This window comes from Monodelphis domestica, chromosome 5, assembly GCF_027887165.1.
Source record: "Monodelphis domestica isolate mMonDom1 chromosome 5, mMonDom1.pri, whole genome shotgun sequence".
Classification (NCBI taxonomy): domain Eukaryota; kingdom Metazoa; phylum Chordata; class Mammalia; order Didelphimorphia; family Didelphidae; genus Monodelphis; species Monodelphis domestica.
This window is the reverse complement of record NC_077231.1, coordinates 244,876,751-244,890,962: the sequence shown is the minus strand read 5'-3', so window position 1 is coordinate 244,890,962 and position 14,212 is coordinate 244,876,751. Positions and strand designations below refer to the sequence as shown.

Here is a 14,212-nt window from a genome sequence, read left to right as displayed (position 1 = left end):
CACCAGGCTGGGAATCTGGAAGATTCGTCATCCTGATTTTAAATCTGGCCACAGACTCTTCCTAGTTATATGACCCTGGAGCTACTAAACAGAAAAAAAAAAAGACAAAACCATACTTGTAAAATTAAAAAAAATTAAACCTAAGCACGCTTTTATTTGTTTTTGGTCCAGTGTTCTAAGCTGTCAAGAACTTAGTGAATCTTGTCATTGAGTACTTCAATGATCCCTTGACTTTGTACTTAGCAAAAATTTGAAGGGGCTGATATGTGTACCTTTATTCAGATCATTGATAAGAATGTTAAAGAGCTAGTGGAGATCTTCCGGGCTTCCAGGCCCATTGTTGAACAGACTCTGCCTCCAGCGACTTAATGACCCTTTCCTGCCATTTTTGTGCCAGAGAAGTGTAAGACACTTGATTTGGTGCTTTACAGGAATCTAAATATCTAAGGATGTCCCTGATCTAGTAAGACAAAATTCTCTTGTCAGAAAAGGAATGGGGATTAGTCTGGCTTAGTTTGTTTTTTAAGCCACTCTCGTGCTTGTGATCATTGCTTACTTTTCTAGATACTCTGTAACCATACCTATAGTCACATGACCTAGAATTTTGTCCAGGAATTGATTCATTAGCCTGTAGGTTACAGATGCTTTGCTTTTTGACAATCAGAACATTTGACTTTGTCCAATCCTAGGCTATTTCTCCAAAGGGATCACTGAAAATAGTTCCTTAGTTATATCTTCAGTTTCTCCAGTACTCTAAGATGTAGTTCTTGCACTCCCTCATGTTTTTCTTCCACAAAAAGCCTCATTTTCCTTCAAGGAGCCTCTTAGAAGTCATCTGACATCCATCTCCCCCAAGTATTTAGTCCCATTCATATCATTTGCATTTGTTCCTCCATTACACATCTGGTCTTCACGATGCAATGTAAATTTCTGCTGGGCAAGAACTGTCTTTCATGCCTCGGTGTCTCTAGCACCTGTGACATTGGGCCTTTCTCCATAGTAAATTATCAAGAGATGCTTGTTAAATTGAATAGTAAACTGAGCCTTCTCGGCGTATGATAACTGTGATTTTAGGCCGGTGACCTGAGCAAAACGAGTTTAGTATACTGAAAGATTTTTGATTTTTAGTGCCTAGCACAGCACATAACAGATGCTAGAGAACTTAATGATTGCATTACTGTACTCCCCCTCATGCATAATAAGATCTGTGACACAGCAAAATTTCAATATCACATATATCTTAACAACAAAAATCAAAACAGATAAATGTTGAAGTGGTGAGAGATGGCACTTGTGAATAGAGAATTGCCCTGGGAATCAGGGAGACCTGGCTTTATATTCAGTCCCTGATGTGTGAGCCTGAGCAAGATCTTATCATCTCTGTGCCCCAGGCAATTGGCCAAGACTTAGTTTTAGCCAAGGTGAGAATTTATTTTGAACAACTTTAAATGTGTTCTACATATTTTCCTTTTTTTTTTCCAGTCTTAGGATCCTTGCACGTTTGATGACTGCTAAGTTCTTGCATACAGAAATTAGAGAGAAAGGTGGTGCCTATGGTGGAGGTGCTAAACTCAGCAGTAATGGGATATTCACCTTTTACTCCTATAGGTAAATTGTCCAACATGTACCTCAGGTAATGGCCATTTATAGAGATGTGGCAGTGGGATGGAGTGTTGGGCTTATAGTATGATACACTTCACATCCCTTTCTAGTCACTAGCTAGGTGGTCCTAAGCAAATCATTTCAACTTTGTGGCCTTAGTCCATCTAAAGGATTTAAATATCAAGTCTAAATCTTTGTGATCTATGTTGAAGGGAAATTCTCACACTGATAAAACGATAAAATGAAGAGATCTCTTGCATTCTTTAAATTACTTTTTTAAAATGACTACTTATCTAATACCATGTCTCATAATATAGGGCTTTTTAATGGAGACATAGTTTGCTTATCAATGATAATCCTTCCCTTAAAGGCCTTTTGTGACCTCTTATCATTGGGTGGAAGAACCCCTGAGTCTCCAGAGGCACAAGTGGAGCATGAGCTCTTGTGGTCCTTCATAGTGTCAAATGGTCAGAGACCCCAAGTCAGAGCAAGCTCTCATCATTGAAAGTTTAGCCAGGTGACATATGTTTAAATTCCTTTTGAAAATGGCATCCTAAGCTGTGGGGGGTTGTAGTTTGGCAATATGAGTGTGTGGACAAACATGGTTCCTGAAGAAAAAATGGCCAATTTCTAATCATTTGTTATCTGAATTTCATGTGTAAAACTGATACTTTTTTCAATCAAATTATTTAGAGATCCAAATTCAATAGAAACTCTTCAGTGTTTTGAAAAAGCAGTCAATTGGGCCAAATCTGGAAGCTTCACATTAGAAGATATTGATGAAGCAAAGCTTTCAGTTTTTTCAGTTGCAGATGCTCCAGTTGCACCTTCAGACAAAGGTAGGAAGAAAGTCATGTGTGTATGTGCATGCGCACACATTTGGTATAACAAAGCTTTAATAAGAGTCATATTTTTATTCTTTTAATATACTTTTTCTGAATAGTAAAATATGCTTTTATTTGGTACTTTAACTAAAAAAAGTTAATGTATTCAATAAATTATTTGCTTTTCCTTCTTCCTATAAAGCATGATTTTCAGTTATAGCAATCTATAAACCATTAGATTTTAGAAAATATAGTTTTAGTCTTTTCACTCGTGTTCTCATCACCTGACTCATAGATGCTTAATAAAATGCTTATTGGTTGATAAAGCTAGATCTTAAACTTAAAATGATTTTTTGCATTGAGCTCTACTTATGAGAAAATAGTCCTGCTGAAGGATGTTGAATTGTCATTTTTGTCAAGTGTGAGGGGTGCCATTGCTCTAGCTAAATGCTATTTTTTGAAGTTTGGCTTTATTTTCAGGAATGGACCAGTTTTTATATGGGCTTTCAGATGAGATGAAGCAGGCACACAGAGAACAACTCTTTGCTGTTAGTCATGAACAACTTATTAATGTTAGCAATAAGTGAGTATGTTTTTAAATATTCTCCATGTGATTGTTTTTCAGAGAAAAACTTTTTCAAAATAGAATTGTACCCATTTAGTGAAAATAATAATTTAAAATGGTATTAAATATTCATTATATGAATGATACCATTGTTAAAATAATGGTTATGGGGCAACTAAGTAGTACAGTAGACAGAGCACCAAGCCAGAAGTTGGGAGGGCCTGAGTTCAAATGTACCCTCAGATAACTTCTTGACTTTTGTGACTCTTGGTGAATGATTAACCCCTTTTGCTTAGTTCTTACTGCTCTTATGCCTTAGAAGATTATCTATTCTAAGACAGAAGGTAGAATCTTAGAAACAAACAAATAAATAATAATGGTTAAAATTGCTTCTAAATGCTTATATGGCTGAGTACTAAGAGAAATGAGGGTAAAGCATATTGCTATCTCTTTTTTTATTTTAGGTACCTTGGAATTGGACAGAGCACACGAGGATTAGCAATACTTGGACCAGATAATGTGAATATTGATAAAGACCCATCATGGGTAATAAGATAATTAAGTCAAAAGAGTCTCAAAATAAGAGCTTAGTTGACAACATATTAAGTATGCTCTTAAATTATTAGACTCATGACCTAAAACCACTTTAAATGGGTCAGATACTTTAATGACTTTTGCACAAAACTTTATCATGTACAATATCTCATGTTCAGAAATTCATTATGTCAGAGGGATTTATTTGAGGACAAAACTGCCAATTGTGAGGTACAAGTAAAATATCATAATATGAAATGCAAAATTGAAGGAATTGTGACTAAGCTTTAAAAATGTATTAACTGTGTATTTTGTTAAACTTCAGGGACATCATTTTTATTGCACTCTGTAGACCCTCTATTGGCATGTCAACCCCATACCTTTGAATAGCTGTCACTTTTAGAAATAAAACAAGATTCTGACCTATATGTGCATCATTTATCTATTTTCAGCAATGTTTTGATTTAGTATAAGGTAATTCTCTGCATCTCACTCTTTTTATCCAGGACTAACTAACCAGTGATTTCTTTGTTTTCTTTGTTCCTTCTGTTTTATTTCCTGTCCAGAGATGAGTTAAACTGGGAAAACTTCTATGAAAGGTCAACAGTTGAATCTGACTTGGAAGAGACCCTATTTGATTATTATCTTTGGGGATCCTAATCCTTTCTTAGTTTCATTTGCTTATTTATAGTGCTTTATACTGTTCTTCTGAGTCTGCTCCTTTTGATCTGCATCAATTCCTGGAGGTCTTTCCAGTTCACATGGAATTCCTCCAGTTAATCATTCTTTTCAGGACAATAGTATTCTATCACCATCAGATATCACAATTTGTTCAACCAGGGACATCCCCTCATTTTCCAATTTTTTGCCACCACAAAGAGCGCAGCTATATTTTTGTATGAGTATTTTTCCTTATTATCTCTTTGGGGTACAAACCCATCAGTGATAATGCTGTGTCAAAGAGCAGGAATTCTTTTAAAGCCCTTTGTGCATAATTCCAAATTGCCCTCCAGAATGGTTTGACCAATTCACAACTCCACCAGCAGTGTATTAGTGTCCCAATTTTGCCACATTCCCTTCAACATTTATCACTTTCCTTTGCTGCCATATTGGCCAGACTGCTAGGTGTAAGGTGGTACTTCAAAGTTGTTTTAATTTCTATTTCTTTAATCAGGAGGGATTTAGAACACTTTTTCATGTGCTTATTGATAATTTTGATTTTGTGTGAAAACTACCTATTCATGTCCCTTGACCATTTGTCAATTGGGGAAAGGCTTGATTTTTTTTGTAGATTTGACTAGTTCCTTATATATTTGGGAAATTAAACCTTTGTCAGAGTTTTGTTATTAAAAATGTTCTCCCAGATTGTTGTTTTCCTTCTAATTTCGGTTGCATTGGTTTTATTTGTAAGAAAACCTTTTAATATAATCAGTCATTCATTTTACATTTTGCAATGTTCTCTATCTCTTGCTTGGTCTTAAATTCCTTCCTTTCCCACAGATATGACAGGTATTTTATTCTATATTCACCTAATTTACTTACGATTTCATTCTTTATATTTAAGTCATTTACCCATTTTGAATTTATCTTGGTATAGGGTGTAAGATGTTGATCTAAACCTAATTTTATCATATTGTTTTCCAATTTTCCCAGCAGTTTTTAACAAATAATGAGTTCTTGTCCCAAAAGCTGGGGCTTTGGGGTTTATCATACACTGTCTTGCTGAGGTCATTTACCCCTAGTCTATTCCATTGATCCTCCCTTCTATTTCTTAGCCAGTACTAGATTGTTTTGATGTATAGATTCCACCTGATCATAGTGAATAATCCTTAACATCACTTGTTGGAAGTATTTTATTTAAGATGTTTGCATCTATATTCATTTTAGGAGATTGGTCTATAGTTTTCTTTCTCTGTCTTTGGTCTGACTGGCTTTGGAATCAGTACCATATTTGTGTCATGAAAGAAATTTGGTAAAACTCCTTCTTTGCTTTTATTTTATTAATTTGTTTTGTATTGGGATTAGTTGTCCTTTAAATGTTTGATAGAATTCGTTTGTAAATCTATCTGGCCCTGGGAATTTTTTCTTAGGAAATTCCTTGATGACTTGTTCAATTTCATTTTCTGAGATGGGATTATTTAAATATTATATTTCCTCTTTTGTTATAATTTAAATTTTTGTAAATATTCACTCATTTCACCTAGATTGTCATATTTGTTGCCATATAATTGAACAAAATATTTCTTAATAATTACTTTAATTTTCTCTTCATTAGAGGTGAGATCGCCCTTTTCATCTTTGATACTATTAGATTATCTTCTTTCCTTTTTTATTATATTAACTGGTACTTTATTTTATTTGTTTTTCAGAGTACCAGCTCCTAGTCTTATTTTATTAGTTCAATAGTTCTTTTACTTTCAATTTTATTAATTTCTCCTCTAATTTTTAGGATTTTCAATATAGTTTTTATCTGGGGATTTTTAATTTGTTCTTTTTCTAATTTTTTAAGTTGCAAGCCCAATTCATTGATCACCTCCCTCTCTATTTTGTTATAGGTACTCAGAGATATAAATTTTCCCCTGAGAACTGCTTTGGCTGTATCCCATAGGTTTTGATATGATGCCTCCTCATTGCCATTCTCTTTAACAAAGTCTGTAATTTTTTCTGTGATTTCTTCTTTGGCCCACTAGTTTTGAAGAATCAGTTTATTTAGCTTTATGATTACTAACTGTGTATTGCCCTCCATAGTATTAACTCCTTTAGATCCTGCTGTATTCCCTTTCACTCTGTTCTTCCTCACCAGTATTTTGCTTTTTGTTACCTCCCCAGTTCCACTTCCCTTCAGTAACCCCACCCTTCCCTTGTCATGTTCCCCTTCTACTTCTTTGTAGAATAAAACAGAATTCTATACTGTAATAGATGGTAATTCTGAGGGTGTATATTGATTGACTCTGGATAACTAATGGATCAAGTTTGCCTACCCTTCCTCCCTATACCTCCCGTTTCCTCAACTCTTCAGAAGCCTTTCAGTTCTCCCTCCCCCCTTTCTTCAGTTTCACTCAGTATGAACTATGATGCTTTAGAGAAAATACTCTTTTCTTTAACTCAAGTAAGGGTTTATTTGGGAAGACAGGATAAGGATGAGGATAAGGTAAGAGGGATGGGGTTTTCCCTATTATCTACAGGGAGCCTTGGTTAGGAGGATATTGGGAGAAATGGCAATCTAGTCACAACTGTGAAACAAAGTCAGAGAGATATGAGGACAACTGTTTGTCTTCTTTCTTATTCTGCTAATCAGCCAGATCAGTCCCAGAGACACAAATAGTTTCTTCTCCACCATCAGCCTCAAGCCAAAAGCCCACCTTCTTCTCCACCTCTGTCAGAAGCCAAAAGCCCAGTCCAGCACAGTTCAGCCATTGCCTTAGCTCCAACTGTTTTCCCGGTAACATTCCAAAAGGAATGTTCATTTTGACTGACAGATGATCCATCCTCAGCTTTTTCTGTCCTTTGCATGCATGTCTCTTCGACAATACCCTGAGTATACTAGTTTTTCTGTCTCTGAGCCAGTTACAATGAGAGTAAAGTTTACGCATTGCCCATTACCACCCTTATCTTCCCTTCTATGTATTGATTTTTCTCACTTCTTTATGTTATATAATTTTCCCCATTCTATCTCTCCCTTCCCTTTTCTCTCAGTGCAACCCATTCTTTCAGCCTTTGATTGTTTTTACATGTCATTCATATGTATCATTCTATATAATCATATTTACATATAAATCATATCATATATACATCCTAATCAGCCAATTGCTTCTCCACACTCTTTCTGTGTAAAGTCCCTCTATTTTCTCTACTATTAAGGGTAATTTTTCAATTACAGAAATGTCCTTTCCATATAGACATAGAAATATTTTTACCTTAATGAGTCCCTTAAATTTTCTCTTTCTTTTTTACCTTTTTGGACTTCACTTGTGTCGTGTTTGGACCTAATTTTTTTGTTTGTTTGTTTTTAGGTCTGGCTTATTCCTCAGGAATGCTTGGAAGTCTTCTATCTTATTGTAAAATTACCATTTTTCCCCCTGAAAGAATATACTGTTTCACTGGACAGGTGACTGGGTTGTAAACCTAAATATTTTGCCTTCCTGAATATCATATTCCATGCCTTTCAATCCTTTAATGTAAAAGCTACTAGATCCTGTGTGATCTTGATTGTAGGCTCATCATATCTGAATGGTTTCTTTCTGGCTGCGTGAAGTATTTTATCCTTGACTTGGTGGTTCTTGAATTTATCTCTTTTCTGAAAGTTGTCAATTGAGTCTTTCTGGAGGAAATCTGTGAATTCTTTCAATTTCAATTTTATTTACTTATTCAAGGATTTCTGGGCAGTTATCTTTGATAATTCATTTAATATGATGTCCAAGGTTTTTTTCTTCATCATGGTTTTCAGGTAGTCCAATAATTTTCAAATTGTCTCTCCTAGATCTGTTTTCTAGGTCAATTGTTTTTTCAATAAGATATTTTATATTTTTCATTCTGCTTTATTGTTTCTTGATTTCTCATGAAATCATTAGTTTCTAGATGGCCAATTCTGATTTTTTAAGGCTTGGTTTTCCTGTCAACTTTTGGTTCTCCTTTTTCAATTCGCCCATTTCTTCTTGCATCGCTTTCATTTCTCTTTCCCCCTTTTCCTCTACCTCTCTTAATTGTTTTTGAAGTCTTTTTTGAGTTCTTCCAGTGTCCAATCCATATTTTTGTTTTGGACTTTGCATGTGTTTTCTTTGCTTTCACTGTCCCCTTCTGTGTCTATACATTGCTTTTTATCTCCATAAAAATTCTTTAGTTAAGTGCTTTTTTTGTTGTTTGCTCATCTTATCTAATTAGAGGTAGGCTCTGCTTTCTGGGAATTAGGGGTACCCTCTTAAACTTTAGTCCTTCCTTGATGCTATTTTCAGCTTATATTATGGGTTGTTACTAGTTTACCAGAAAATCTCGGGGCTGAGAGCTCTGAGAGCCCCCTCCCCCTGCTGATTCAGTTGACCCTTAAGATGCTGCTAGCTTAAAGACTCCTCAGACTTGGGTATAAGCTTTTGATCTCAGTATGAACTTGATCAGGTCAGGGGCTGATCAAATTCTAGCCCCAGACTTAGGCTCAAATTTTTTATTTCACTGTGTACTTGATTCTATCAGGCACACTCTTGACCTGCCCTGGATCTCCACCCTTAGTTTTGGGCAAAAAGATCCCATGGAGGCTTTCCCTGAGAACTGTGTCCTTACCCCAAGCCCAGACTGGAATTCCTGGCTTTACTCTGGGCCCATGAGGATCTAGCCCCTGTCATCCCAGATTGCCCTGGGCTGGGACTCTGGACTTTTCCCCATGTTTGCAATTTCAAAGGGTATGAGTTGACTTGGAGCACTATTTGCCCCTGTAGGACCTCAGGGTCTGAATGTTAGTTAGAACTTAAGTTCTGAACCTGTGACAGCAGAAGTGGTGGTGTGTGTGTGGGAAGTGGGGCGGGGGTTGCTTTTGGCTTTTTTTTCATTCCCTAGTATAGCCTCTTGGCTAGCTCTGCTTCCCCCTCACCTCAGTTCCCCAAATGGTTTCTGTCTGCCTTTTGGGGTTTCCTTTTATTAAAAATTGTTTTCTTAAGTATTTTTTGTGTCTCCTTTACTGGGATGTTGACTGTTCATGATTTTTTTGCATCACTCATTTCCTTTTCCAATTTTTCTTCTATCTCTGATTTTCAAAATCCTTTTTGAGCTCCTCTTGCAATTATTTTTGGGCTTGAGACCAATTTGCTTTTTTCTTGGAGCCTGAATATAGCAATATTGACATTGTTGTCTTCTAAGTTTGTGTTTAGGTCTTCTCTGTCACCAAAATAACTCTATGTTGTTTCTTTTTTGAAATGCTACAGAACCCTGTACCCAGAGCCAGCAAAAGGGCCCCCTGTTATTCTCCTTCTGACCAGTTTTCTGATCCCCTTACCAGTTTTGACTGAGAGCTCTGGAATCTGCTAAATGAGCCACGTCTAGGGTCTGTGGTGACTTGGTGTGGTGGGATCTACCTTGGTGAGCTCATCTGTACTTCACTCCCCTGCTGACCTTCTACATTATCTTGGCCTAAAAAATTGTTTCACTTCATCCTTTTGTGGGTTTGCTACTCCAAATTTCAATTTGATGCATTAAATTGAAATTATCTTGGAGAGTAATGTGGTTGTGATCAGACAGTTTTATATGCCTTTTCCACCATATTGGGTTTGACCATGCCTTTTTAGTTTATTTTTCATAAATATTAAATTTATAGTTGCAATATTCATTTTAATTCCATTTTGATAAACACACCTTTAGTGTGATATGAAATAATTAAGTTTTTATCTGAGGCACACAAGAAAATTTACTCATAGTATTAGTTTGGATTTGAGTTATTTATTTATAAGGATCATTTAGGTATTCAGTATATAAGGGTGACAGATAATTGGTACTTTGCTGTTAGGGATTGGGTATTTAATGCTAATACAATACTGAAAAAAAAATGGCATCATCATCCTTATTTTGGTTAAAGTGCTGATAGAATAATTTAAATGTTACAAAAAACAGCAGTGACCAAAAAATTCTAAAACATCATTACAGAAACACGGTGTGATTCTACTGTCATGACTTAATGTCATCTTTATGAGGCTTCATTTCCTTCTCTCGTTCTGCATTCTATATTTTCCAGCTTAGCTGAAGAGGGAACTTGATAGCTGATTTTGTATTTGGCCAAAATTTTCATCAAAGGTCGTAGTTTCAACCACCATTGTTCTTTGGGAATTCTGTGCCTATTGGGGTAGGGAGAGAAAGCGATTTACATCATTTTAATCCTATATTCAATCATCAGATTTTGATTTTTATCAGCCTGCTTGAAGATAAACAAATATTTCCTAAAGAATGCAAAATTTTTAGAAGCAGTTCATTTAATTCTATTTACCAGTTCTTTGTATCTGTGGAAATCATGCTCCTTAAAAATATTATCTGTAATTAATATCAAGTTTTAATTTTTAAACGTGGGTGGTGTATTTTCTATCAAATCTTGATCTGACTGAATCTTTTATTTCAGTGGAATACACTCACCTTCAGAGAAGATAATAACATGTTCATATTGCATAATTCTGTGAAATGCTTATTCAAGTCTTTCTATAAATCATCTCTAGTGGTTCTACCCAGCACACTGAAGATCTCTGGTGATCCTCATATGTCATGGGTACCAGAGTAACACCTTGTATTCCTCTTATCTAAATACCTGACTAGAAAATGTATAACTCAGTCATGTCTTCTACCACTGTTTATATTCACCATGTTTTTTCCATTACCTTTTTGACTCATCTCATTCTTATTCTGACAACAGCCACATAGCATTGCCAGGAAAATAGTGCTATAAAAAGATGAGCTTTTTAGCAGTAAATAGTAAGGGAGCAGTGAAAGCAAAATTCAGCTTTCCATTTGTATGCCAGCCCATTTTGTTGTTCATTTTTAGTTAGTACAATAAAATAGATAGCATATTGCATGATGTGACCTAAGAGAGTAATTGATTGTTGAGAGTACATGTTTCCTAGATTCGGTTCAGTTCTTACAAAATCATATGCCAACAGGAGATTATCATTATTTGAAGGGAATCTCTTACAACTGAATTTTCTTCAGTAATTTTTAGGAAACTGAAAAATATCTACAAGAATGATTTATGTTACTCTCAAATCATTTGAATGTTCCTAATCAGTGGATCATTAAACGGTTCTTTGCAGTTGCATCAGGGAATCTTGTATAATTTTAATGCATATGAGGCACACTTTCCTTGAAGAAGCTGGATTTTGTGGAAATTTCGATTTTTAAAATATAAATCCATAGAAGAAGAATCTCATATTTTTTCAATCATTTGAATGTGAATATATAATCTGATATAATCAAAATACTCATGATTTTGTAGAGAGTGGATATGTATAGTAGTCATTTTTACCTTCTCAGTTACATGTTTTACAGTAATTACTAAAAACTTTACTTACATAAATTTAGGATTTAATTTTTTCCCATTCCTTTGCCAGTGTCTCAGATCTGAAAAATTGATACCTGAACCCTTTAAAATTGTTCCATCACAGATTTCTTTTGAATATTTGGACAAGTCTAATTGCTTTTCTCAGTTTCTTAAGTGTCACTGCCACTTCTTCCAATCCTGTCATAGCTGAAAAACTAGATCACAGTAATAAAGCCAGTGTTTAACCCATTTCACCTCTGGTTATCTTCTTTCCTGTTTGACCTACATATATCTCCCTTAGTAGAACCCATGAATTCCACTTCCATTCACTTCTAACTTGTATGTCTTCTAGTTTTATTTATACCAAGAAGATCATTCAACTATCAGTTAGGCTAGTTACAAATGTTCATTTTAAAACTGCATGACTCTTAATATCTCTTTTCTCTTTTTTTGAACATCCAGGACCATACAAAAAACTCTGGATTTGAAGACTTTTCGTATATTGCCCCTCCCTTTCTAGATTTCTTATACCTTTCTTCCTTCCACAGTCTCTGCAGTCCAGCTACCCATCACCATCTCTCAGCTCTGCAAACTTGCAGTGGCTCTCTCCTACCCGAGATGCTCTGTTCATGTCTGCCTCTTAGTTTCCCTGGTTTTCTTCAAGTCTTATTTCAAACCTACCTTCTGCAGGCTTTTCTAGCTTCCCAAAGTGCCTTTGTTCAGCTTATCTAGATCATCATAATCTCACTTGATTTTTCTCCGTATCAGTCTTTTCTTTAGCCAATTATTTACAGGTACTCTCTCCCAACTGCTCCCATTAGGCAGGGATAATTTTCTTTCTGCCTCTCTTTCTAACTCCAGCATTTAGCACAGTTTCAGGTTCATAATACACACTTATTGTTTGTTGACTGTCAACAGACTTATTCCTGTTACTTTGTAGAAAAAGTAACTTCTCATAGTAATTTTTTGGGGTCACATTCATTACCTTTTGCAAAAACATTCATTACCTTTTAGTCAAACTTAACGAGCTTCTCTTGCTTTTATTAAGCTGTTCTTTGAATAACAGGCATGGTTAACTGCTTTACTTGGGACCATACTTGATCTTTCTAGCTCAAGTTAATTTTCACTTAGCTTGCATAATTTTTCAAGCAATTAATGAAAGCATTGCAGTGGTACAACCCTTGTGAAGGTGAAATTTATTTACTTACTCAAAATCTGTTTCCTTCTTTAGTTCAACCACAGGTTGGAAAAGTAGAGTCCGTGTGCGCATTCCTAGCAGACAAACTGAATCATCATCGTTGACAAATACTTTTCCTATAAAAGAAATAAAATAATAATGTAAAAATAAGTCATACTAATATTAAGTGGTGAGCAGGGGCCTCAAAACCATAAAAAGGGGCTTGGGTTACGCTGGAGAATTCCAGCAATCAGGCACAGACATATTATTAACAATACAAAGACATGTCCTTCAGACTCATTAGGTTCATTTTGCCTTCTCCAGTTGCTGTAATGTTAGGGAGAAATAATTGTATTCTAAATTGATTTTCTTCCTCTAGTTCTCAGGGCAAAAAAAGAGTAAAAGACTTGGGATGTGCTGATGCTTCTTAAATCTATTCTTGGTTCATGCACCTTATTATGGAGAGGAAATTCTGGATCTGAAAGGGGCCCTCCCATATTAGTTACATGTTCCCAAAGGTAGGAAGAGAGATTTGAGTTCAGTAGTATGAATTTTTCCTATTTCAAAGGTTTCCTAATTAGTGTGCATTCCAATTGTTTTATATTTCATCTTCCTCCTTAAGATCAATACTATGTATTGGTTCAAAAGTAGAATAGTCAGGGAAAGGCAATGGGGGTTGTGACATAGCCAGTAAGTGTCAGAGGCTAGATTTGAATCTATGACCTCACATCTCTACACCTGGCTTTCAGTCCAGTGAGCCACCTAGCTGTCCCCATTATTTTGTATTTCTGGTGGACTAGGAATACATGAACCCTCTACTATTTTTTCAAGCTTTCTCTTATATTTCCCATTAGGAAAAGATGCGTATTTTTAAAGTTTAAGACTCAACCTTTTACATGTTTTTTTGGATTAAGGATGGTCCCTCCCCCTTCCCTACAAAATCTTTAATTTGTCAGAAATGAACTGTGATATAGCTTTTAAATCAATATAATCTCATATTTAAGACCCAAAAGTGGTATCTATGACAACAGAATCAATTAGAATGGATAAAAAGTAGCAATATAAAGGCTTTGATTTGAGAAATATTCTTGGTAAGTACCAGTAAAAATACTAAATTTTAGTTACACATTGAGACTTTGCAACAAAAGTTTGCTATTTATAAAATGAGATCTTAAATAGAACAATAGGTTCATTAATGAGATTCAGCAGGCCTGGAAAAGTAGATGGGAAGAATATTTGCAAAGGAATGTCACCCAGGCACATCTTGAGAAGATGTATAGAGCCATTCCTCTAACCTGTCAAATGTCTCATATTTACTTTTGTATCCATTTGAATCCTGAGAAACATTGTGGGCTTTTCCACCACATCATTGACATGAAGTATTTACAAATACAGGCATTCTTGCCACACTGCCTTTTCCCATGCACAAACTTTTTATAGGAATCACTACTTCTGGCAATTTGAAGAAAGATGGTGAAGAATTAGGGATTAGATTAGATTAGAACAGT

The 14,212-nt window shown here is 35.4% G+C and overlaps 2 protein-coding genes across 9 annotated transcripts in view; one reads left to right on the top strand and one right to left on the bottom strand.

Annotated features, from left to right (window-relative positions):
- PITRM1 (pitrilysin metallopeptidase 1) overlaps positions 1-3,951 on the top strand; it is a 42,184-nt gene extending 38,233 nt beyond the window's left edge. For 2 of the 3 annotated variants that reach the window (XM_007504710.3, XM_056800001.1), the window contains 4 exons: positions 1,483-1,608; positions 2,296-2,441; positions 2,907-3,009; positions 3,456-3,951. In XM_007504710.3, coding sequence (XP_007504772.2) covers positions 1,483-1,608; positions 2,296-2,441; positions 2,907-3,009; positions 3,456-3,549 — 469 coding nt within the window. In that variant the 3' untranslated portion in view covers positions 3,550-3,951. Of the gene's footprint in view, positions 1-1,482; positions 1,609-1,972; positions 2,272-2,295; positions 2,442-2,906; positions 3,010-3,455 lie in introns of those variants that run through there. The other variant, XM_056800000.1, reaches the window with a different exon arrangement.
- A 5,977-nt stretch (positions 3,952-9,928) lies between these two features.
- PFKP (phosphofructokinase, platelet) overlaps positions 9,929-14,212 on the bottom strand; it is a 139,914-nt gene continuing 135,630 nt past the window's right edge. For all 6 annotated transcript variants that reach the window (XM_056800003.1, XM_001373982.5, XM_056800005.1 and 3 more), the window contains 2 exons: positions 12,736-12,841; positions 9,929-10,340 (listed from right to left, as the gene is read on the bottom strand). In XM_056800003.1, the coding sequence (XP_056655981.1) occupies positions 10,193-10,340; positions 12,736-12,841 (254 nt within the window). In that variant the 3' untranslated portion in view covers positions 9,929-10,192. The remainder of the gene's footprint in view (positions 10,341-12,735; positions 12,842-14,212) is intronic.